General features: G+C 35.3%; 1 protein-coding gene across 1 annotated transcript in view; it reads right to left on the bottom strand.

Annotated features, from left to right (window-relative positions):
* Positions 1–4,532: 4,532 nt before the first annotated feature.
* The window catches only part of WDR36 (WD repeat domain 36), a 44,082-nt gene continuing 24,247 nt past the window's right edge, over positions 4,533–24,367 (bottom strand). The window contains exons 16-23 of the mRNA XM_047090177.1: positions 22,284–22,363; positions 16,564–16,671; positions 14,191–14,288; positions 13,649–13,794; positions 10,991–11,110; positions 10,733–10,814; positions 8,637–8,824; positions 4,533–7,489 (exon numbers count right to left, since the gene is read on the bottom strand). Of these exons, the coding sequence (XP_046946133.1) occupies positions 7,340–7,489; positions 8,637–8,824; positions 10,733–10,814; positions 10,991–11,110; positions 13,649–13,794; positions 14,191–14,288; positions 16,564–16,671; positions 22,284–22,363 (972 nt within the window). The 3' untranslated portion in view covers positions 4,533–7,339. The remainder of the gene's footprint in view (positions 7,490–8,636; positions 8,825–10,732; positions 10,815–10,990; positions 11,111–13,648; positions 13,795–14,190; positions 14,289–16,563; positions 16,672–22,283; positions 22,364–24,367) is intronic.

Raw genomic sequence — 24,367 nt, 5'->3', positions numbered from 1 at the left:
TCTTACAAATTGGGGACCCTAAGGACTGACGGTGATAAAAAGTAATAGAACTTGGGAAGGACATACCTGGAAATGGTCACTTCCTTTCCATTATGATGCTTCTAACCCCAGATGGAATCCCGGATTTGTGGGTCTGATACTTCGATGTAAATATTCCACTAGTGCCTATTCCTCTGTTAAAACTTCCTGTTGGAGGACTGGCCTACCATTTGTTCAAAAAAAATTTAGACATGGTCCTGCTACATTTATGTATGCATGGCAAATTTAACTGGTCCTATACCAATGAAATTAACAGCATTATTTTTTTTTAATTTTTTTTCCAACATTTTTATTTATTTTTGGGACAGAGAGAGACAGAGCATGAACGGGGGAGGGGCAGAGAGAGAGGGAGACACAGAATCGGAAACAGGCTCCAGGCTCTGAGCCATCGGCCCAGAGCCTGACGCGGGGCTCGAACTCACGGAGCGCGAGATCGTGACCTGGCTGAAGTCGGACGCTTAACCGACTGCGCCACCCAGGCGCCCCAAAATTAACAGCATTATTATGTGTACTACAAGATCATATACTTTCTTACTTACATCTGCAACTCCAGATTTTAATAAGATACATACTATTTTCATAGGAAACAAAACATGGGTGACCCCGTTTCTCTACTACAAACATATCACATTTACATGTAACCTTTGTTTACATCGCCAAACAAAAAGCACAACTCTGGTTGCTGGTCCAATTAAATAGACCTTGGCAAAGGGGGTTCCCGTTGCAACAGCTTATCTCTGCATTAGAAGAAAGAAAAAGAACCAAGAAGTTTCTGGGCCTATTATTGATGGCTATTATTACTAAAAGAAAAAAAGGGGAAAGGTCACCCCTACAGCCAGATTAATGAGAGCCCTATTTACATTAAATTATTTACAACTAGAAATTTTCCTTCTGCTATGCTCAGGTTATTTTCAAATGACAAAAGAACTCCCAAAACCCAAAGTATGGTACAGAATAAAGGACCAACTTAGAAGGGTCCAGTACAATTGTTCTAAACATTGATACAGTACTTGCAGTAACAGCAAATACAGCAGCCACCTCTTTAGCTATTTCCTTAAAAACTGCACACCAAATAAATCAATATATGCATAATACTATATTAGATATGGAAGAACAAATGAGAATTATTCAACAAATCCTTGCCCAACTTCAGCCATCAGAAACTGCTATTGTCTGGCTAGAACATCAACAAGCATTATGGACCTGATCACAACTTGTATGTGGCTCAAGTTTCACGATCTACTGTATCATTCCCATTTAATACAATGAGTCCTGGAATCAGATGCATAGACATCTTAATCAGGCATTTGACTCGCCCCTAAACGTCTCCATTAACAACTTGGAAATCAGATTGCACAATTACGAGAGCTTCAACAAGAAAGCCAACAGGCCACATTTGACACTCTAATTCATATTTCTAACTGAATCAATCCAAAAAATTGGTTCTCTGGGTTTAATCTATACTCCTGGTTTAACACTATTATAATACTGCTAATGATCTTGTTTTTTGTTGAAGTTATCAAAACGATGAGGTCTCTTTGCTCCCCTAACAAGTCACCCAAGATGTTCTTTAGCAATACCCAGTTGCTCACTTCTATGACAACTCTTGGTCCTGCTAATAAAAAACAAAACGGGGGAGATGTGGAGTTACTTCTAGAAAATGTATTGTTAAGTCCTGAAGGGTGAATGGGGTAATTGCTGTGTTGTCAGCAATGTTCTGGTCTCACGGCTGCCACACATGATAGCATTATGAGAACAGAGCCCCATGATCTCCCCAGATGACGGTTAGATACAAAATCCTTTGTAACTTTCTGGCACTCCTTGGAGCTGCATGTATTTTCTGCATGTTTTCACATAACCACCAGAAGATCCTTTGTTTTCTCGTTCTATACCTTGATATTCTTTAATACTGATATCTGATTAAAAAAATAAAAGCTATGTGCAGTTTGCTGCTGCTGCTGCTGCTGTTTTCGCTGGCCGAAGCAGCCCTGAACATCAGCTCAAAGTGTCTGAGAACTTTTTCTTCAGTGCTCACAAACACCAGTCCACTCCCGTCTCCTTTCCAAGGTGGCATGTGGGTAGACGGAAAGCCATCTGTGTTGCCAGATCCTCCCTGCCTCTTCCCTCCACCCACCATCTTCATCCTACTTAGCCTGTGCCCTGAATCTCAGCCGACCTTCCAACTGGTCCCTGAAGTAGGATGGTACCGCTACACCCTCCTATAGGGTTACAAATCACTCTGCCAGTGGCTCTAGAGACAGCCTGTTGGCACTATACTCTCAACTCTGTGCCTCATTTCCCCTCAAGAAGCAGGTGGAAACTTCCAGAGTTCTCCAAATGTCACCCATATGGAAATGTGTGTGTAAACTTTCACTGGCCTCTCCCTCTGCTTAAGTATGTCATTATACGGCCCACCCCTCAACTACGGTTCAAAGTTTAAGTAGACTTGTATTTCAGGATTTGTTTAAAGATAATCTCTAATTAGTTTATGGGGAAAACATGCCAATGCAGAGCATATTACCTTAAGTTTTGATCATGTATATTTCTAGCACACACAAAAGTTCTAGTATATAGTAGGTCCTCAATAAGTATCTGATGAGTCAGAGGATGAAGAGATCATGACTATACAATTAGCCAATAACGGCAGTGAAAAGGAGATCTAGAGAACCTGACTGATTCTTGAGAAATCTGTGGATATAGCAGTAGGTAAAGCCAACATTATCCCTGGACTTTGTATTTGACACTCATGTATTTGAGTTGGGTTTCTGTCACTTGGAACCAAGCAATTAATACAAAAGGCATAACCCTAATATAACTTACATTAATAAATTTCAAAATCTAGATTAAAGTCATGATTTGTAAGGAAAATGTAATTTACCAATACTGGTTTGTGAAGAGATATAAAAACGAATTAGTTCAGTAACCATAGAAAAAATTGAATGGGCAAAAATCTCAAGACTTTGTGCAAGGGGCATCTAGGTGGCTCAGTCGGTTAAGCATCCCACTTTGGCTCAAGTTATGATCTCACAGTTCCTGAGTTCGAGCCCCGCAGCAGGCTCTGTGCTGACAGCTCAGAACCTAGAGCCTGCTTTGGATTCTCCATCTTTCTCTGCCCCTGCCCTGCTCATGCTCTGTCTCTCAAACACAAACATTAAAAAAAAAAAAAAAAAAAAGACTTTGTGCAAGACTTTTCCCCTTTGACTAAGCAAGTTTTAAAAAAATACCAAGGATAGGGGCACCTGGCTGACTCAGTACAGCATGCAACTCTTGATCTCGAGGTCATGAGTTCAAGTCCCACCATGGGTGTAGAGGTTACTTAAAAAAAAAAAAAAAATCAAGGATAACTCTTTGAAACAGAAAAATACACCAGTTTCATCTTACTTGGAAACAGTTCTATTATCCTAAGAATGAAAAATAACTTAATATTAGAAATCTTTGAATAAAATTCACTAAATGACACTAAAGATACTGATCCTCCAATATATGCAGAATAATCACTTAATAAAATTTTATACCTACTAGTTTAAATTTTAAGTAGAAAATCATAAAATAGAACTGAACAAAGGATATCTACTAGAAATTCATAGCATATATTATCCTTAATGGTGACACATTAAAAGTTTTTTCACTGAAGTCAGTAGCAAGACTATTATTTTCTAGACACTTCCAGTATCCAACATTCTGTGCTAGATACTAGCTAAAGCAATCTTAAGAACAATTAAATAAAATACAAATATTGTATAGGAAATAATCTCATCAATTGGAAAAGATGGGATTCTTGTGGATTTTTTAAGTAAGAATGTTGACAAACTTTTAAAGGAGTTCTGCAGCATCATAATAAATTAGTATATAAAAACAAAATTGCTTTTGCCATGACAGCAATGAGCAATTATAAAATATATTAGAAAAAAAGGTCTATTTCACTATAGCAACAAAAATTAAACACCCAGAAATAAATCTGTCAAAAATGCATGTAAAGAAGTCTTATTAAACCAAGTCCACAAAAGATCTAGTTTAATGAATTCATACTGTTCTTGAAGAGAAATACTATTGTAAATCTCTCCAAATCCTATTAATCTAGCACAAAAACATAACTTCAAGATATGCTCACAAACAGTCAAGACATTTTTGGGAAAAACATTAGGAAGATGTTAACCCCAACAAAACTGAAAATACATCAGCAAACTAGAAACAATTTATTATTTATTGTTACTAGAAGCAATTTATTATTTATTTGGGATATCAAATATCTCAAAGAATTTAGCACATAATAAAACAGCATTTCCAATCAGTGAGAAAAGAGTGGAATTCATTAATGGATTTTGAATTTTTGAATAAAAGTAGCTCTATATCTTACTCTTCCAAAAATCAAGTCTCAATGAAGAACTGATGGGATGCACACATGATAAATGTCTTAGAATACAGAATATGTTTTATATTTTGAAATAAGTAATAAAAATTATCAACTTGTATATATAAATATAAAACATCTATTAAAAAAGACACCATAAGTAAACTTAAACACAAGTGATCAATGAGTAAACATTGGTAACAGACATAAAAGACTAATATCTACACCATATGAAAAACAACAACAAAAAAAAACCATGAGATAAAGACAAATCATTCAACAAAAAAATGAGCCATGTTGCCAAAAGGCAAGTCACATAAGATATATAAAAATATCTAAAATAAACATGAAAAGATGCCCATCCTTACTACCGTCAGAGTTTTGAATTAAAACAATAAAAAAAAAGTTTTTACTCATTAAATAAAAAATTAAAAAATCTAATATCAAGTGTCCTAGGAAATGGATACTCCTCCATTGCTGCGAAGAAACTGCAAATTGATAACAGCCATTTTGGAAGCCAACTGAAGTATCTCTTGAAATATCCCTTTAAAACTGCCTGACTTGGGTCCAACAATTCAAAGCCTAAGCATATACTACAGAGAAATCCTTTTATGCACAGTGTAATACAGGATGATGTTCCTTTAGCATTGTTTTGTAATCAGGAAAAAAACAAAACAAAACAAAACTCCCTTAAGTGTCCATTTTAGACTAAATAATTGTGGAACAATCTTTCTTTTTTTTTAAACAAAAGTAAAGAAATTAGGTGTGATTATACTGAAATAAGCCAAGTAGAAAAGTTGTAGAATGATATGCATATATTTAGGTAAAAATTGAAACTATACACTTCATTTCCTGTGCTTATATATAGCATGTATATACATTCATGGAAAAAGGTCTAGGTAGAAAGTTAACAATCGGTGCTTAACAGGGTGGGTATTGGGATTGAAGGTGATTGTCAAAAAATAGACTTTTCTCTGATGTATTTTACAAGTAAAATGCAGTCATATGCCACATTTGTAATATGAAATGTAAAGAAAAGCAGTATGCACAAACCAATACATTTTAAGAAAAAATATACACTCAAAATTATTCTCTGTATTTCTTTCTCCCTTCCTACTTGATATGAACATACAGGAAAGATTCTGGAAGATTACCTGCCAAAATGATGTTAATACTATCTAAAGATACCTCTGATAGAAATGATACACTCAACTCCTATATTCTCATTTGAAAGAAAAAAGTTCAGTTCAAGATTTATAAAAGCAATACAGTATCAACTTAAGCTCTTATTATTTTGTTTTTTAGTTACTTATAAAATTCACATGGTACATGGTTATATATTGACATTTTGCCATATCTTTAGAATATAGTATTTGGGGCAGAGGGAAATAGTTTTTAGACTTAAGTCATTATTAACATTTCAGTCACTAGTTTTATTAAGCTTATAAACAAAAATGCTTTGATATTTAAAGTTATCACTGATCATCTTGTGAGGACTATTCTTTCTAGAGATCATTCTGTAAAACTTTTTCTAATGAGAATATTGGTATTCAAATACAACCAGCTGCATTTTATGAATACTACTACTTTTGAATGTATAGACTAAAAATTGTTTTCAGAGGACTGTGCTTTTAGGAATTGCTTTATCTTTTTTAAGTAGATTAAACTTTACAAATATTACATTATCAATATGGCTTCCAAGTCTTAAACAAATTGCCTGTAGTAATATAGTTTTTCACACCTCTACAAGGACAAAAAGAACACCAAAGCAGTCATATCACATTGTATCTCGAAGATCTACCATGTAAGTGGCAACTGTCCTCTGCTTTTTTCTGCTATTTGGGAAAGTATTTGCATTTGTGATAGCATAATCCCACTATTAAGTCCTCTATCAACTTCTCATACTGATGGGGCTTCAGTTAACAGATACGAAGACTGAAAAGTTCATTCACTCATTTGTGACCTTCGCTCCATCCTAAAAGACTTTTTTTGGTAGTAGGGAAAGCAGACACAAATAGGAGGCAAAGCAGCTTTCATGATGACCTCCAGCACTTTTCAAGGAGGAGGAACTGCTTCTTTTTAATTCACGTTTCGCTCAAGTCTTAAATCATGAAAAGAAAACAATGATGAGAGAAACTTCCAGAGCTATCTGGTTTTGAAATGGTTAGGGGAGAAAAGTACATAGTCAGTAGTGTCTTCCCAAATAAAAAGGTCATCTTTAAGGAAAAAACATTTTTGAAGGGTATCTTCAATGGAGCCCAGAATTTCCCTCCCCTATCTTAGGTATCTAATTCAACTGTCTCCTATAGCAATTTGCCTTGTGAAAGTGCCTCTCACCTTACTTATAAAAGAACAAGTTCCTTTAGAAAGGCTCTAACGGAGAGGGCACTGGGCAGCGTTAGAAAATCTGGATCTGTCACGGAGATCCCAAGATGACCTTAGCAGCTTCTTTTTCTGCATTACAGGTGGGCTGCACTCATGTCTGAGTCAATGATCTAACTAAGCTCTAAGAGTCATGTTTTCATCAAAGGCCACCAAGGAAGGAAACATGCCTTTTTCCTTCAAATCATAAAGGCACTTTTATACTATATTATATATCAGTTTATTTTCAATTCAGCACTTTTTTTACATGAAATAACTAGCATCTCTTACATTATAGATATTTAAAAAATAGGAGCTGATGATGACAATTCAAAAAAGTCATATACAAGGTAACTGATGTGAAGAGACTTGGAAAATAAGTCATTGAGTAGATTCTATAAGTCTTTAAAACAAATGACAGGTAAAATTTTATTTCAAGATAATATTTAGCATTTAAAGTGAAGAATGACTGACTAGTTAGTAGCACTGGCATTTCTTTTCATATGAAACTTGGAAAATAAGGTATGACTTAAACGGAACCCATTTAATACAAAAGTCTTTGATTTATTTGTTAATTTAAATTTGTTTTTATAACAAAGCACTTTTTATGTAATTTAAAATACACATGCTTTGATTGAAGAGTGACTGTAAATGGATCCAGTTTTCTTCCACTTGTGATGACAACTTTGTCAATTCTTCTAGAAGTACTGGTTCTGAAGGAAGCAATTTAAGATGTAACTGAAAGAAAAATATTGTAACATTTAAGAAAATTAAAATTTTGTTTATTCTAGATTTAACCTTCTTACCAAGGAACAGCAGAAGATACTATTCTATTTTTTCCTTAGATGCTGGTTTATTACCAATTTCCATTTCCCTCTCTTCTATCGAACTTTTATTATGAGTTCCTTTATGGTATTGTCTCTCCCTTAGTAGAACTGAAGCTGTCATCACTCTCCTCTACCTAAGGAAAGTCCTAATATGGATGCAGAAACAAGGTCCTAGTTCTAACACTAACTCTGTATTTCTGTGCTTCTTTAAGGTTTCTCTTTTCATTGGAACCTACTGGTAATGAATGATTGAGGGCCCTTTGCTTTATCTTCTAAAGATTTATGTACATTTATATTCAGAAACTATACTTGATAATTTTGGAAAAAGATAGAGAAAAAACTTGTGGCATTCTATTTTTTTCATCCTATATTCTACCATCTAAATGTCTACTTTAAGTTGCACATAATTAGATCAAGTGTAAACTCATTTTAGATACAAATAGGAAAGATGAAGTATCATTATCTGTTAACACAAGTCAGTATCATCTACTTCCTTCAATACAAACATGCTACTGCAATAAACAGGAATTTTCCATTATGTTAGTCATAAAAACAACTGTTCTTGCCAAATTACTTGAAACTCCTTCAACCAGGATAGACGTATTTTGATTTCAGCAGCAGAAAAAACAAAAGCAAACAAACAAAAAATCAACACAAAACCTAACTTTCTCTTTATGATCATAGAAAAACTGCCAAAATGTGATGACTTGAAAAAGTTAACATTTCAATATACTGAATCAAATGGAGGACACAGAAAAGTTAGGTGGATGAGTCAAAATTGTGCTAAGTAAAAGAAAAGACTACAAAATTGTGCTGTCCAGCTGTCCAATAGTACACACATCTATTTAAACTTAAATTAATTAAATCTCTATAAAATAAGAAATCTGGTATCTTAGTTTCATTAGCCACATTTCAAGTGCTCAATAGCCAAAAGCTCCAAGTGGCTGCCATGCTGGACAATGCAGAATAAAACACCGTCATCCTTGCAGAAAATTCTATCAGACAGTACTACCCTAGAGGAAGGCAAGCTGAGAAGTACTGTCTTACATCAGACTTACCTTTAGAAACAATGCAAGATATGCCTGGGCTAACTCAAAATCACGCTTCCTGTCCAACATCATCCCGATCATTTTTAAGAAGCTCTGCATCACTTCTATAGACCCACCGCAGTCAGGAGACAAGCTGCGCAGCTCTGTTTCAATTCCTGATGGGCCTAATTCTTTCAGAAGGCTAAGAGCAGCTTCATCTGCATTAAGTTTTAAAAAGAATCTCATTACTACTTACAATCACTTCACTTAGGAAACTATAGCTTCATTTCATACCCAAGCTACATATATTTAAATTGCACAGGAAATTCTTCCTGTGGCTTTATTTTTTCCTGTTAAATCACAGAATGAACCCCAAATTAAGTAATAATTAGTGCAAATGATGAGAGCAATCAGTTTAGTACAATAAAAATACTAAAAACACTAAACTTTTTGTATCTTAGTAAGTTTGTTTTTCCCTGCTGTTTAAGAAAATCTAATCAATACCTAGCAACAGACATTTCAAGATGGTCTTACAACAATCAGATGGTCACATATCAATCAAGACAAATCCAAATATAAAAAGGCTATAAGGTACATACCAAATTATTAACAGTAGTTGCACTGAGAACAGGATGAGGTGGGGGAATTTATTTTTCTTTCCTTTTATTGTTACAAAAAACTTTAAAGTACCATATGATCATTATGAAACACTAACAATACAGAAATATAAAAAAGGGGAAAGACTCTACACCTCATTCTTACCCATCCCAAATTGATACCTTTTCTCTAGATTTAAGGATTCTTGTTTCTTGTTGCTGTTTTCTTAAATGTTTATTTATTTATTTTGATATATAGAGAGAACACAGGCAGGGGAGGGGCAGAGAAAGAGAGAATCTCAAGCAAGCTCTGTGCTGTCAGTGCAGAGCCAGGAATGGGGTTTGAACTCACATACCGTGAGATCACAACCTGAGCCGAAATCAAGAATTACATGCTTAACTGACTGAGCCCACCCAGGTGCCCAGCACTGATTTTTATATGCATCCTATGAATATATATTCTATATACTTACAACTATTTTTACAACAAGCATTTGATATTACAATGGCAATGATTATGCTTTTAGCTTTTAGAAAGGGAATGATGCCAAAGACAAAAGTCTAATAAATTTTATTTTCTGTCTTCCAGTAGATACTAAATGATAGTATCTTCTTCCTTGTGCACCCCCATATAACAAGTTACTCCTTTTATGATTCTGCTATTCTTCAGTCATCTGCAATGGCCCATCAGTAGCATTATTTGACTTTTCACCAATGTGGATTCAAGCGATACTGGTATAAAAACAAAGCATTTGGATCCAAAAAACAAGAGGATAAATCAAACAGGAGAGTGACTGTCTGTTTATCGCTTATAGATCTTTTTTAAAATTATAGTTCTTACTGTTTATCACTATTAGCTACAAACTGTATCTTTCAAAATTTAAATCTAGTAGTACAATAAATAAATTTTAAAATTACTTTTTAATGGGAAAATTTAGGAAGATCTAAAAATCAAAGGAGACAAAAGTCTCTGCCATATTACAAACTGTATTTGTAAATAAAAACAAAAGCAAGAGACGGGGGGGGGGCGGGGAGCCCACTAATTCCATACAGAAAGTACGAGAGGTTCTTAAAATATTGTAATATTGACATTCATCTGAGTTCAGTGTCACTTGTTAAAAATATAACGATACATGGGGCGTCTGGGTGGCGCAGTCGGTTAAGCGTCCGACTTCAGCCAGGTCACGATCTCGCGGTCCGTGAGTTCGAGCCCTGTGTCAGGCTCTGGGCTGATGGCTCGGAGCCTGGAGCCTGTTTCCGATTCTGTGTCTCCCTCTCTCTCTGCCCCTCCCCCGTTCATGCTCTGTCTCTCTCTGTCCCAAAAATAAATAAACGTTGAAAAAAAAAAAAAAATATAACGATACAAAAGCTAACATTATTTCATAAGAAAATCAAAATTTTGATCTTTTTTAAGTTTTTACTATGTTCTTTCAGCTACTGAAAAATCTGCTAATATTTCATTCAATTTCTCTTCACACAAAGTGTAATACGTTGATGACACTTGGTAAAAGATTTCACAATTTAACTTACATTTATCATTTACCAGTCCTTCTTCAAGTTTCAAGCAGAAATCTGATTTTTGAGCCAAAATTCCAAGATTCACCACTTTAGACTTAAAGAAAAACAAATGCACATTATTTCAAGAATGCAAATGCAACAAAAAAAATTATACCTTATAATTAAAAGCTATCATTAATGTACTTTGTAAAATAGGTCTTGACAGAGAACTACAAATGCACAACACAAAACACACCCCATATACTTAGAATGTTCCAATTTGGTTTTTACCTGATGGGGATCATTATTTTGTTCAGGTGCAGCATATCTGGGTACAAGGCCAGGAATTGTTGGAATAAAAAATGGTGCTGATTTGGGTACTTTGGGTGGTTCCTTTGGTTTATTCTTTTTCTGATTAAAAGAAAATCAGAAAGGGGAAAAGACTATGAAGTAATTATTGTGACAAAAGTTTCTAATGTTTAATTCCAAACAATTTTAAAACAAAGTGCAAAAAGTAAAATAAAAGAACAAAACATTTTCAAATTTGAATGCCAAAATAAAATCCCAACCAACCAATATTACAGATATCTTTAAACTGGGTGTCTCAAGGCAGGCCTCCAGTACCTTTGCTGGTAAGGCAGAAGAAAAATGACACGGTTCATGAGAAGCTCTATGAACTCTCTTTTTCCTCCAACATGATTTATATGAATATTTAGGTGAAGAAATAACAATCAAATAATTCTGAACTTCTAAAACCTTTTTCGCAAAATGGGCTAGAAAGCAAAACTTACATAAACGCTCAACAGTTTCTCAAGTTTTTTTTTTTTTTTTCTCCAGAAGAAATGTGGAGCCAAAGGTAGACTTTGCCATTAGAAATAATTTGATAAAATTTTCTTGTGAAGAATATAGCCTAATTCTTCTAGTTTGTTAAAATTTCTACTGATTTTCCCTTACTTTGAGTCTTTAAGAAGCAAGAGAACAATAGTGCTCATTTACAAAATATTACAAGTGTTAGTAAAATTCTATCAGGAAAGGGGCGCCTGGGTGGCGCAGTCGGTTAAGCGTCCGACTTCAGCCAGGTCACGATCTCGCGGTCCGGGAGTTCGAGCCCCGCGTCAGGCTCTGGGCTGATGGCTCAGAGCCTGGAGCCTGTTTCCGATTCTGTGTCTCCCTCTCTCTCTGCCCCTCCCCCGTTCATGCTCTGTCTCTCTCTGTCCCAAAAATAAATAAACGTTGGAAAAAAAAAAATTAAAAAAAAAAAAAATTCTATCAGGAAAACCTCCATTGGAATTCCCACTGACAGAACTTAGTTTTGGTGACCACAGGCTACACATCACTACCTCAGGAGCATCTGATGAAAGGGCCTTTCTGTGGTAAACTGCCCAATAAAAGTCTCACAATTTTACCTTACATCATTCCTCCATTCTCTAGGAGCTCTGTGACCCTAGAGAGATTCGTTTTTTGAAAGAAAACCAAGGATACTTGTGGCCTTGTGGAGGCACAGCAAAAAAGAAAGTTACTACATGAAAACAGGACAAGGGAGTGCCAACTGTAGCATACGCACAGCCCTTCTTGGGGATGGTGGAGACTCTAGTAAGAGTCACAGTTACCCTTGTAACTTGCTGTTCTTGAGTTGGAAGGGAGAGAGTCACTGAGCTGTAAATAAGAACAAAAATCCTTTTGCAAGTGCTCCACAGGGAGCACTAGAAATAGTCTCATAAGGAAAACCAAAAGGAGAAAAGTTACCAATAAGACAAAATTCTAATTTCTTTCATTCAGTAAAAAAATAAAAATATTGGAGATGTTAGCATATTTCTACCATAAAGATTATTCACTTGGTTTCTAAAACAAAACTGTATCTAAGCAAGCAACAGAGTAGTCCAAAACCTTATTTCAATTAATTGGGCATTATTCTGACTGCACCCTTCACACTAACCTACTTGTCCTTTTTAATGCACTGCTTTTAAAGCTATTCCATAAAGTACTGCCTTTATAGCTGACACACTGGATAACATCATAGAGATTTTTCACAACTATGTTCCTACATAACATACCTTCTGTGAGGAAAACTAACACATGAAAACTCTTTTCTTACCCAAGATACACATGTCTTTTCTGGTGCTAAGTAATCAGTTACAAAAATACTTACCATACCTTGTCATAGTTATCTATGTAAGTGTTCTTACACTTTCTAATGCTCATAAGACATGTAAGACATTCATAAACACTTACCCTTATTATCAGATGATAACCTTTGAAGTTTTCTACTCTAGTCTATTCCTTTTAATTATTTTTGCTACTCACAAATGGGGGCCAGGAAATATGCTTTGAAAAACACTAATTTATGCCATAATCATTCATTTTTCATATAAAATTATAAATTTCTCAAGGACAAAGGAGCTAGGTTTGTTGGGTTTTTTTTCACTGCTGTTGTCCTTGGGATATTATCCAGTACTTAGTTCATATTAATTTATGTGCCTGTACTTAACACAGCAAACTGTGAAGGTCTTCTTGGAGTTGACAGAGTAAGGTATAGAATGGCAAAGGGAAGCTGAAGCTTAATTAAAAGACCAGAGAAAGTCTTCTAGTACTCAAATGCCTAGCAACAGAAATATCACACATCATGATAGCAATTTTTTTTCTCATTTTTGAAGTTAAAAAAAGTATATTATTAGGTTAGATTTAAAACATCCAACTTCTAATGGCTCTGTAGTTGCAGGCTGTACTTCTGCTATATCAAAAGGTCTGCTCAGTGCTCTGAAAGTCAATTTCAATAGAGAAAGAATCTTGTGATAATCACTGGATCCAACAGCATTCAAATGGTATGCTCTACTTTAGGCATTAACTGCTCCTCCTGAAACCCTCCAAGTAGAAGAAGCTATCTCTACTAAAGAAAATGCTTCTGGAATGTGTCTTTAGGAACCAGTATTAAGTGTACTACAGCATTACCTTAATAACATCAAGATTAAGAAGGTTTTTCCACCGTGATTCAGGGAGGAGTGACAGAGTCACCAACTGCTCATTCAACTGTTCTGGGGAATCATACTCTATCATTTCATCACTTGGTTCTATGGTTTCTTCTGATAATTCCACATCTTAAAACAAAAAAATTTCAGGTGAAACATATTAATGCAGAATAAGATTTTTATCATATAAAAGCAACTTAATTTATTCCAAATCCATTTGTATTTCATAACATGCTTACTCAATATAGCCTTAAAAACTCTATTTACTTTTACTTCCTCATCTTGTCATATTATCTACAATTCCCATCACCAGAAACAAAACATTTCTCCACTGGTATAATATTAATATCTTATCAATACCACAAATTATATTTTTGCATTAATTCATGACATCTTTAAAAATATTTCCTATCAGTTGGAAAATACTTTGATTCAATGCATTAAACTTTGCCTTCAGTAGTAATATCCCCCATGTTAGGTTTATGAGATTACATTTCAAAAATTATTTTACTATGTTGTGATTACCTTGGGTTTGACAAGTACCAGGAAGCATCACTACTGAAGGAACATAATCTGTGGGAAGTGGGCGTAGTGAAACAACTGAATACAGTGAAACATTGGACCTGAGAAATAAAATATAAACAATATTTTAAGACTTTTAAGTTTTTCCAGAAAAACTTCAATTACTGGTCATTAATAATCTCTGCAATCTTGAATTCAGCTTGGTTCCAATCACTTATAAGTAGAAAAAAAATCTCCAATAGTATTAATTTGAAAATGCCTTGATTCAGGTCATAAATGTCATCGCTAGAGAGTTGTGCATAAACTTTATTTATTAATGGAATCTTTATTTTTTTACAGTTTTTATTTATTTGAGAGAGAGAGAGCGAGAGAGAGAGCGAATGTGGGGATGGGGTGGAGAGAGAGGGAGAGAAAGAGAATCCCAAACAGGCTCTGTGCTGATAGCACAGAGTGGTGCAGGGCTTGATCCCATAAACCATGAGATCACGATCTGAACTGAAATCAAGAGTCAGACACTTGGGGCGCCTGGGTGGCGCAGTCGGTTAAGCGTCCGACTTCAGCCAGGTCACGATCTCGCGGTCCGTGAGTTCGAGCCCCGCGTCAGGCTCTGGGCTGACGGCTCAGAGCCTGGAGCCTGTTTCCGATTCTGTGTCTCCCTCTCTCTCTGCCCCTCCCCCGTTCATGCTCTGTCTCTCTCTGTCCCAAAAATAAATAAACGTTGAAAAAAAAAAAAAAAAAAAGTCAGACACTCAACTGACTGAACCACCCCATGGAGTCTTTATTTTAATATAGTATGAAAAGTATTTGAGAGATCAGTAATGAATACTTGCATAAGATAACATAACCTCCAAACATTTAAATTGTTTTGACAAATGGCAACCTTCATTTAGGGAAATCATTTTTTTTTTTAATCAAGTCTTTTTTTTTTTTTTTTTAATTTGTTAACATTTATTTCTTTTGAGAGACAGAGCATGAGTGGGAGAGGGGCAGAGAGAGAGAAAGGGAGACACAGAATCCAAAGCAGGCTCCAGGCTCCTAGCTGTCCGCACAGAGCCCAATGCGGGGCTCGAAGTCACGGACCATGAGAGCATGACCTGAGCTGAAGTTGGACTCTTAACTGACTGAGCCACCCAGGCACCTCCGTTTTGGGAAATCATAACTAAAGGAAAGATGGACTCAGTTAAGTCAGACAGCAAATATGCTGTAACAGTCATGGTCTTTCCCTTCTGTAGAACGGTCCTCTAAAGTGATCATGGTTCTGCTACTTGACCCTGCACCATAGCCTTGGATGACTAATCCAAGATACCTCCCCCAAAGGGCTAATCAGATTCTCTTCCCCATACATTATAAATCTGGAATGTAATATAATAATTGGGACTATCAGGGGCACCTGGGTAGCTCAGTTGGTTAAGTGTCTGACTTCAGCTCACAGTCCGTGGGTTCAGGCCTCGCATAGGGCTCTGTGTTGACAGCTTGGACCCTGAAGCCTGCTTTGGATTCTGCGTCTCCTTCTCTCTCTGCTCCTCTGTCTCTCTCTCAAAAATAAATAATAAAAAATAATAATAATAATTGAGAGTATCAGGTTCTGAGTTATATTAAGCGTGACACTATATACTCCTGCTGAGGTCCAATAGGTATTCTACTATTTTCTTGTCTTGATTATTCAAGCTTCTTAGATTCTAGGAGATATTCCAATTTGCATGTTAAGGTGGCCAGAGTCTATTTCTATTATATATTGAATTTATTTTCATATCCTAAAAATCCAGTTATAAAATTTTATAATTAGAAAAGGGATCAATTTTTTTCTCTTCCTTAATAGTAAGAGTTAAAGGAATTATACAACTAAATTCAGGAAGCAGATAAAACTTTTCTAGACTCAAATGATGGATCTTTATTTTGAACTCTTACATGTTCATCATAATGGAGTTGGAAGATCATCATAAATACCATTTCATGGTTATGAAGAGTTATGTAACTAGAATGAAATCTTAGAAAGCATTTTGCCCATACTTATGCCTTATTTTGCAGATTAAGTACGCTGAGTTGAGAAGTTGGCTAAAGTCATAAAGTGGTAATAGGGCTGTGGCAGGAAGGCCAGACCAGGCCTTTTAAATTTTAAAATTCACTTATCCTTTCTGCAAATAAAAACCAAATATAACTAAAAATCAGTCCTGTGGTTTAGAATACACACTGAAGCAAAGCTATCTAAATTATCAAGTAGATGTTAAATATACTCATGGTGAATTGTTTATGTGAAATTACCATTTTATAAATTAAAACAAAAACAAAAACCTAAATGGCAATGTTAGCAATGATTTTCTGACAGTATCATCATCCTCTTCCCTACCCAGAACAGAAATGTATATAAGAACTTACCAAAGATAAATTCCAAGGTGGTCTACGTGGGAAGTAGCCAGAAAGTCTCCAGTAGGGGACATAGTAACATTGAGAGGAGCAGAGTCCAACAGAAAGCTGTCTATAAGGCTATAAAATGAATTAGAATGTTAAAGTATTTTAACAAATACCAAAAAAGGACATAACTCGCAAAATATATTTTTGCTAAAAGAACAGGGTATGAAAGATGAAGAAAATATTCATGTTTTATTTCTACAAATCAACACAAGAAAGCCATCACTAACAAAGAGCTTTGTCAAATACGTTAATATGTGAAAATAACCTCTCTTAATGAGAAAGACCTAGAACCCTAAATAGACCAATTAACTAGAGAAAGAGTTTCAATAACAGGGAAAATACTAGAGGAAATGCTCTCTTTTTCTGGAAAGCCACTTTGGTAGACTGACTTGGGGACAAATTCTGAAGACGTAACACATTTAAAATAAGTCTTATTACCAGTACTCTCCTGTATTTTTGTTATTTCAGTGAAATTTTAAAAAGGCTTAAGCAACGAAAGGAAATAATGAAATGGCTGTGAATAAGATTAAGAAATAGTAACAGAATAACTTTTGTGCAAGTCTACCTATTTTTCTAATAGGTAACTATGCTATACGCGAAACATGAAAATTCAGTCTACAGAGCACAACCACAAAGCCTTATAGAGCTTATGCAACCCAGTCTCACAACTTTAAAATGCTGGAGGAGTTGAAAAGTTGGGGAGGGAGAGGAAGCAATTACACACAGGCAGGAGACACAGAACAGGATCCTCAGAGAACAAAGTGACTGAGATGAGCCTTACAAATGAACAGGATTTCAATGGATGCCGTTGATAAAGTATTTCCTGGCTGAGGGAAATGGGGAGGTCAAAGTGAGGTCAAAATACAATTGGGTGTAAGAGAGAAGTGGTTTGATAAATTAGCAAGTGCATAAGCATAAGGCTGCGTACAGCACCTTGAATACCATACATCTAAGTTTGCTTTTTATCTTTTAATCAAAGGAAAAATCACTAAAGGCTTTTGAGCAGATATAGGTGTAATCTTCACTTTCATAACAAAATGTGCCATCAGAATGTAGAAGATATGTGAACAGGAAGTATATAGTGAGATTATGGTAGCAGTCATCTAACCAAACAATAAAGAGCTGAACTAGAATGGTGGTGGCAGGAAGTGACACAAGGGGATCTAAGGAGCAGAAAGGTCTAACCCATTGGCATCTTGCAGTGGAGGCTTCTTACACTGGCTGAGTGTGAACACTTTGTATACTTTAAGAGAAGCATACGGGTTTTAATCATGGCTGTTTTAAATACTACTTTATTCACTAAAGCCAATACATTATCCACGAGAAGGCACAGCAAAATAACTGAAGTTTCAAATCCACATTAAATAAAACAAATTAAAAAATAATAGCAATTAACACTTTTTTAGCACTCCATGTTAGAAAGTACTCTGAGCACTTAAGTCTACTCAATTTAATCCTCACAACCCTCTAAGGCAGATCTGTCCTTACTATACAGATCAGAAAAATGAAGCCCAGTAAGATTTAAAAATGTGCTCAAGATAGAAAGCAACTGAGCCAAAGATTGTCACCCAAGAAGTCTGAACACTTAATCACTATCAACTCAGTAAAACCACTACTGAAACTAAAGATACAATAAACAGCTAGATAGCAATATAGAGACCCAGAGGATGCCTACACTGGTGATGCATGGAACATACTCTAAGCAGCTCAAATGTAAATGAAGACTCTCCAGTGGCGACATTGAGTGACTTTTTCATGATAAAATCTCTTTCTTAATTTGCTCAGAGTGATTGAAAATATAAAGTTTAAATAATGAATGCAAGATAGGAAAACAAAACTAAAATTAGGAGCAATGAAGACAAACACACAAAGAAGTGTGCTCAGTACAATGACTGCTGTTTAATTCTTAGTTACGGGGGACAAGGATGAGTAATAACCTGTCTGATTTCTGTTTAAACCTACTTTGGAAGCTTACAAAAATGGCTGTTCTTCGATCAAGGGGACCTGGGAGAAAGGAAACGTTTGCTAAACACTTATTATATACCAGAGACAAATTATTTATGGTAATTCACTTAATGCCAACAACCCAGACGGAAACATTATCTCAGCACATACAGATGAAGATTAAACCTAAACACAACAATTTCAGATCTTACTATTTCTTCTTTCTTGATCAATACTTGCTCTTTAAAAGTTATATGAGGAGTGAAACTTCCTAACACATTTAGAATCTGTTAAAAAGAGAATCTAATGCTTGAGCAAATTTATGTTACTTGATACTATATTTTGTCGAATTCACTGTGCAACTTGACTTCCACAGCTGTTATGTGTGGGTGGATTGGCTCTCCATTATGTAAAAGCATCAAATTAAAGAAAGGTGGTTTCCACATACACAGTGTATTTTACACTGCCACCTTAGTTCATAAAGCATAAGTGTACAGGCTTAATCTCAGACCTAACGACCACACTGTCTTCTGCTAATCCCACAAAATGAAAAGCCCCAGGTAAATTATAATTTTTTTTGAGCAAACATTAACAAAACTTTAAGGGATCAGATTTTCAAGCACAGAGACTTGCATGTTATACAGGTTAACAGTAAGTAATTTCTGATTATATTCTGAGCAAATGCAGACAGCATCTAACTGTTCAATCTCCAAAGGGACAGAATTACCTTACAAAAGGCTCTTAAAGAATAGAAACAAAAGGGATGGTTTTTGCCTCAGTGAGAAATGCAAAACAATGTTGTATTCCAACAATTTTCATGTAATGCTCCACAGAGAGCAGGGGTCAGAGGGTGAGAAAGAACAAAATGTAAAATTCTATTAACTATTTACTTTTATATTTTCCTCACCCCAAAGGGGCTCAATCTGAATTTCTAATAGATGAAAAACAACCAGAAATAAGTAGTAGATGCCAGATAATTTCAGAGAAAAAAATTTCAACTCTACTTCTCCGAGAATCCTATAAACACAAGGAAATTGTCAGCACTTTAAAAACATTTTACAGAAAACAGTTCAGAACGTATGCCATTTGCTTTAGATAGGTACTGCAGATGGATACACATGTATGTTACCACGCCCAAAGGTTTGCTCATACTTTCACTTTTCAGACCGTAAGTCAATTCATTGTTTAAATATTTAACATGTTGTGTAAATGATGAAACTGCTTGTTGAGCAAAGAACTAGGAATATCCAAAAGTTACCTAGGGTTGTAAAATGAAATACTGATCCTCACTTCCTTATTATCTCTACAAAATCAATTCATCCCCAGAGCATGACACAACTAAGCAAAGTTGATATCACAATTATTGGGAAATCTGTTTCTTTCTTCTGTGTTTATTACAGCAAAATGTCACTTACAAACTATGCAACCTTGGGTAAATGACTTCTCTCTGAGCCTCCATTTCCTCATTTGTAAAATGGGACTAATAACAGCAGTACCTACAGCTATTAGGATATGAAGGAAGATGGAAATACAAGCACATATGAAAGTCAGCTTAGCTGCAATCAGGCAGCAGCAGCTGTTTGACATTGCTTTTCAAGCTTTCTCATTCACTGTGCCTCATAGCTGAACCAAGTAAGTATTTATGGTTTTCTTTATTAAAATATACTTTGGTCCAATCAGGGTAGAAATTATTAGATTTTCTTTTAACAATCCTTACATGACTGACTCATTTCTTGCCCGTTTGTTTCTCCCAGCTTCCCTCTGTATTCACTTAATATGTCTCACGGTTCATCTAAAAATAAGGCATCAGAGTTGAAAACCGGTCAGATTTAAATCCATTCAACTTTTTACTGAAATAAGAAATTTAGCAAAAAGGGTAAACGTTGAGTCAAAGACTGGTAGCTTTGAATGCTGGTTTAAGAACCTAATTCTTATATTCCAAATATATGTTTATCACTATTTATTTATTGTTTGTTTGTTTATTTTTGAGAGAGAGAGAGAAAGAGAGCGTCAGCGAGGGAGGGGCAGAGCAAGAGGAAGACACAGAATGCGAAGCAATCTCCAGGCTCTGAACCGTCAGCACAGAGCCCAAAGTGGGGCTCCAACTCACAAGCTCCGAGATCATGACCTGAGCCAAAGTCAGAAGCTTAACCAACTGAGCTGCCCAGGCACCCCGTGTTTACCCTTTTATTTTTTTAATTTATTTATTCTGAAAGTGAGAGAGAGAGTGGGGGAGGGGCAGAGAGAAAGGGAAAGAGAGGATCAAGAGGATCAAGAGGACAAGCAGGATCTGCATTGTCAGCGTGGAGCCTGATGTGGGGCTCGAACCCACAAACCGTGAGACCATGACCTGAGCTGAAATCAAGAGCCAGTTGCTTAACCGACTGAGCCACCCAGGTGCCCCTTACCACTTTTAAAAAATATTTTGCCAGTTTAGTACTATTCAACATTAACCCATCTCTCCCATCTAATGTGAACTGAAGCTAAAAAGGTGTATACCTTGTACAACTTTCCTACTGTAAGGCAATTTAATTATATTGTCAATTTTTAGAAGATTGTGAAAGTCTGAAGAGCACAACCAATATTTCTAATGTAGCCTTCAAAAAAGGAGTTTTTAAAAATTAAGGAAGTACAAACTTTAAGTGAACTTTTAAAAGCTACAAGACACAGCCAACGAATTAGATTTTGTTTGACTATATTTTGAGTGAAAGACAGACACACCTATAGAGAAGGTTCCTAGTTATTAAGCTGGACCCGTTAGACACTCTTGCTGTGCATGTTCCAAATCTGGTGTGTATGCTGGATGGACAGCTGTGCCTCATTCCTATACCAACCTTAAAGGGAAATGAGTCTATCAGGGTTTTTCCTTTCTAAAGGTCAAACTGCTTTCAGGTATAAACTTATCAATTCCTGAGAAAAGAGGAAGTACAATTGGACAGAGCTTAATTTAGGAATTTTTCAGAGGTTTAAAAAGTGCCATCTTCCTTCCCATTTTTCCCCACCTTACAGTATGTTCCTGTTAAATAGATACTTCATTGTTTCCATCACTACTTTCATACTCTAAGCAATTCTGTTAAGTGATATGATTTTAAATTGTATCTATTCCTACATAATTTTTAATAACAAAGCTAGCTCCCTTGCTCTCACTCTGTAGGTCTCCAATGTTCAAATTATTTAACAGAAGTAGGTAAATTTTCAATTTAAGTGCTGTTTTTGTAACAAGTTTCTATCTACGAAACGAAACGGATTTATGCATCTGCATGCTGCTGGGTTTTACCCAAATTCTAAGAAACACATTATCTAAAACAAGAATTATGTCAGACACAGAAAATACATAGTATATAAAAGTAAAGTTGGGTTTTGGACCTTTTAACTAAATACAACAAAAACAACAAGAAGACACTAAATAAGAGTTTCCAGTCCTAAAGTCTGAACTCTATTTTCGAGTATCAAAAAGGTCAAATGAGCTTTCTTAAAGTTTATTCAACTCACTTTCTATGTCTCAATTTTGCCAAGTACAGAAAACCTAAGAGAGATTGCATTTTCCTCACTATTATCTTTTATGGCACTACTCCCTCCCAAAAAACAGGTTTTTGATCTAATAGTAAGGTTAGAAAAATCCCCAAAATATATTCACATTCAAAAGGCACACAAACCATTAACTATAGGTAAAAGTTACACGTAAAGACGATGACTGAGAAATCTTCTGACAGAGGTTAGGGGTTTAAAAATAAACTCACCACCCAGATGGAAGGTCCCAAGTTCTAACAGTGCAATCCATTGAAGCACTTATTAACCAACGACCATCAGGACTGAAAGCCTTCAAATTAAAAGAAAAACAAGAATACACATATAATGCGTGTGTGCATTTATGTATATTTGTGCCTGTATATTTAACAGCTTAAAGAATGCAAGAAATGAAAACAAGATGCAGGCTTCATAAAAAAATAAGTCTGAGTAAAATTTAAACTGCTGCATTTTATAGAAAAAAATTCATTTCTTATATGCCACTGTTTGGATATAAATAAGAATTAGGTTTTTACATGTATCATAAAAAGTTTTAAAACAGTATCATCCAATTTTCAATTTTTACTACATAACCACCTACATTTATAGACAGTTAACAAATGACTACAAACATTTTCAGGATAAAACTGCTAGCTATTCTGAGAACATTCAATGAAATATTTTGTTAGCCTAATTTCAGTTATACAGTTCTGTGAAAGAAACAAAACCTGTATTTCACTAAAGAATCTAGATATTAGACTGGCTTTCTTAGAGTCCAAAATGATTTTGAAAACAAGAATGCAAATGCCCTGGGGCGCCTGGGTGGCTCAGTCGGTTGGGCATCGGTTGGGCATCTGACTTCGGCTCAGGTCATGATCGTACAGATTATGTGTTTGAGCCCTGCATCGGGTTCTGTGCTGACAGCTCAGAGCCTGGAGGCTGCTTCAGATTCTGTGTCTCCATCTCTCTCTGCTCCTCCCCTGCTCACACTGTGTCTCTCTCACAAATAAACAAACATTAAAAAAAAAAAGGAATGCAAATTCCCTTAAAATATTAAAATTACTACACAAGAACTTCTATTTACTTGTTGCTTCAGTTAAAGATCCTTTTATAATGATGTTTTAATTCCAAAATGTAATTTAACACCACAGTAATTAGAATTGCAAAATAAAAGTAAATAATAAACTACTTATGCCACCTTAAAGAAGCTATATCTTTTCTGTTGATATAAATGGGTAAATAGCTCTCATTTTCCTGTAGCACATACGTGTTGTGAGGCTTAGATCAGGCCATATATGAAAGAAGACCCCCCCCACCAAAAAAAACCTTTAATGTTTATAATGGTAGATTATTCATCCAGGAGTTTAAACACACCACAGGGATTATCACCATCCATATTAACAGATGATACTGGGATAAGTGGACTCCAATCTGTTCATTGGGTTGTAGTGATACAGCAGAAACTCAAACCTTAAGGTACAGTGAGTTTAATTTACAGAATCAAGTACATTAAGGACAGGGAAAATGACTCTGATAGGTAATCTGTGTTATATGCTCACAGATTTAACTGAACAGGAATAATTTATTGCTGAGTAGGAGAAATTCCAGACATACAAGTTCAAAATAAGGTTTGAAAAGGAAAGAAAGGGCAAGCTGGCACCGACTGGTTTTAAAAATGCATCAAAAAATTTCATCAAAATCACTCCACTCCTGCCCTCATTTCTACAGATGATAACACAACAAATTATGTTGCCAATTTCCTATCTGCAGAACAACACAATTTCCTGGCTTTTTCCCCTATATTTTTAAGGGAATGGATAAACTGCTGATTTTTGGTACAAGAATGGATAAATAAATATAGATGTTAGAATTGCCACTAAATAACCCAGATTTTAATTTTTTCCTGTTTTCAAGTGAATCAAGATGTGAGTGATGAAAAATAACAATATATAAACTTAATATAGCCTCAATATATATTTTTCAAACTAGAGTACTTTTTGTATCTTATATCCCACTATAAAAACGTAATAGTAAGCCAAAACACATTTTTATTGATTAAACTCTTTTAGAGTTAAGAAATCTAAACTCTAGAAATAACACTAAGCTAGAATAAACCAGATACCAGATATTCAAGGTCCCCTACTATTCATTTGTTATGCATTCAGAAAATAAGAAATGAATTCTCTCAACCTAGTTTAATACTAAATACTTATGTTTCAATAGATCATTTATTCTCCAAAGGATATTTTAGCCTTGTTTAGAGTTTAAGAGAAAAAGATGAACTCTGAGATTTATTTATACTTCAATCTGACGGCAT

Source organism: Lynx rufus, unplaced genomic scaffold (genome assembly GCF_022079265.1).
Source record: "Lynx rufus isolate CCGP_SWC_20201006 ecotype Redwood Valley unplaced genomic scaffold, mLynRuf1.p SCAF_1, whole genome shotgun sequence".
NCBI classification, from domain to species: Eukaryota; Metazoa; Chordata; class Mammalia; order Carnivora; family Felidae; genus Lynx; species Lynx rufus.
Note: the sequence above shows the minus strand (reverse complement) of the source record. Positions and strands in the feature narration are given on the sequence as shown.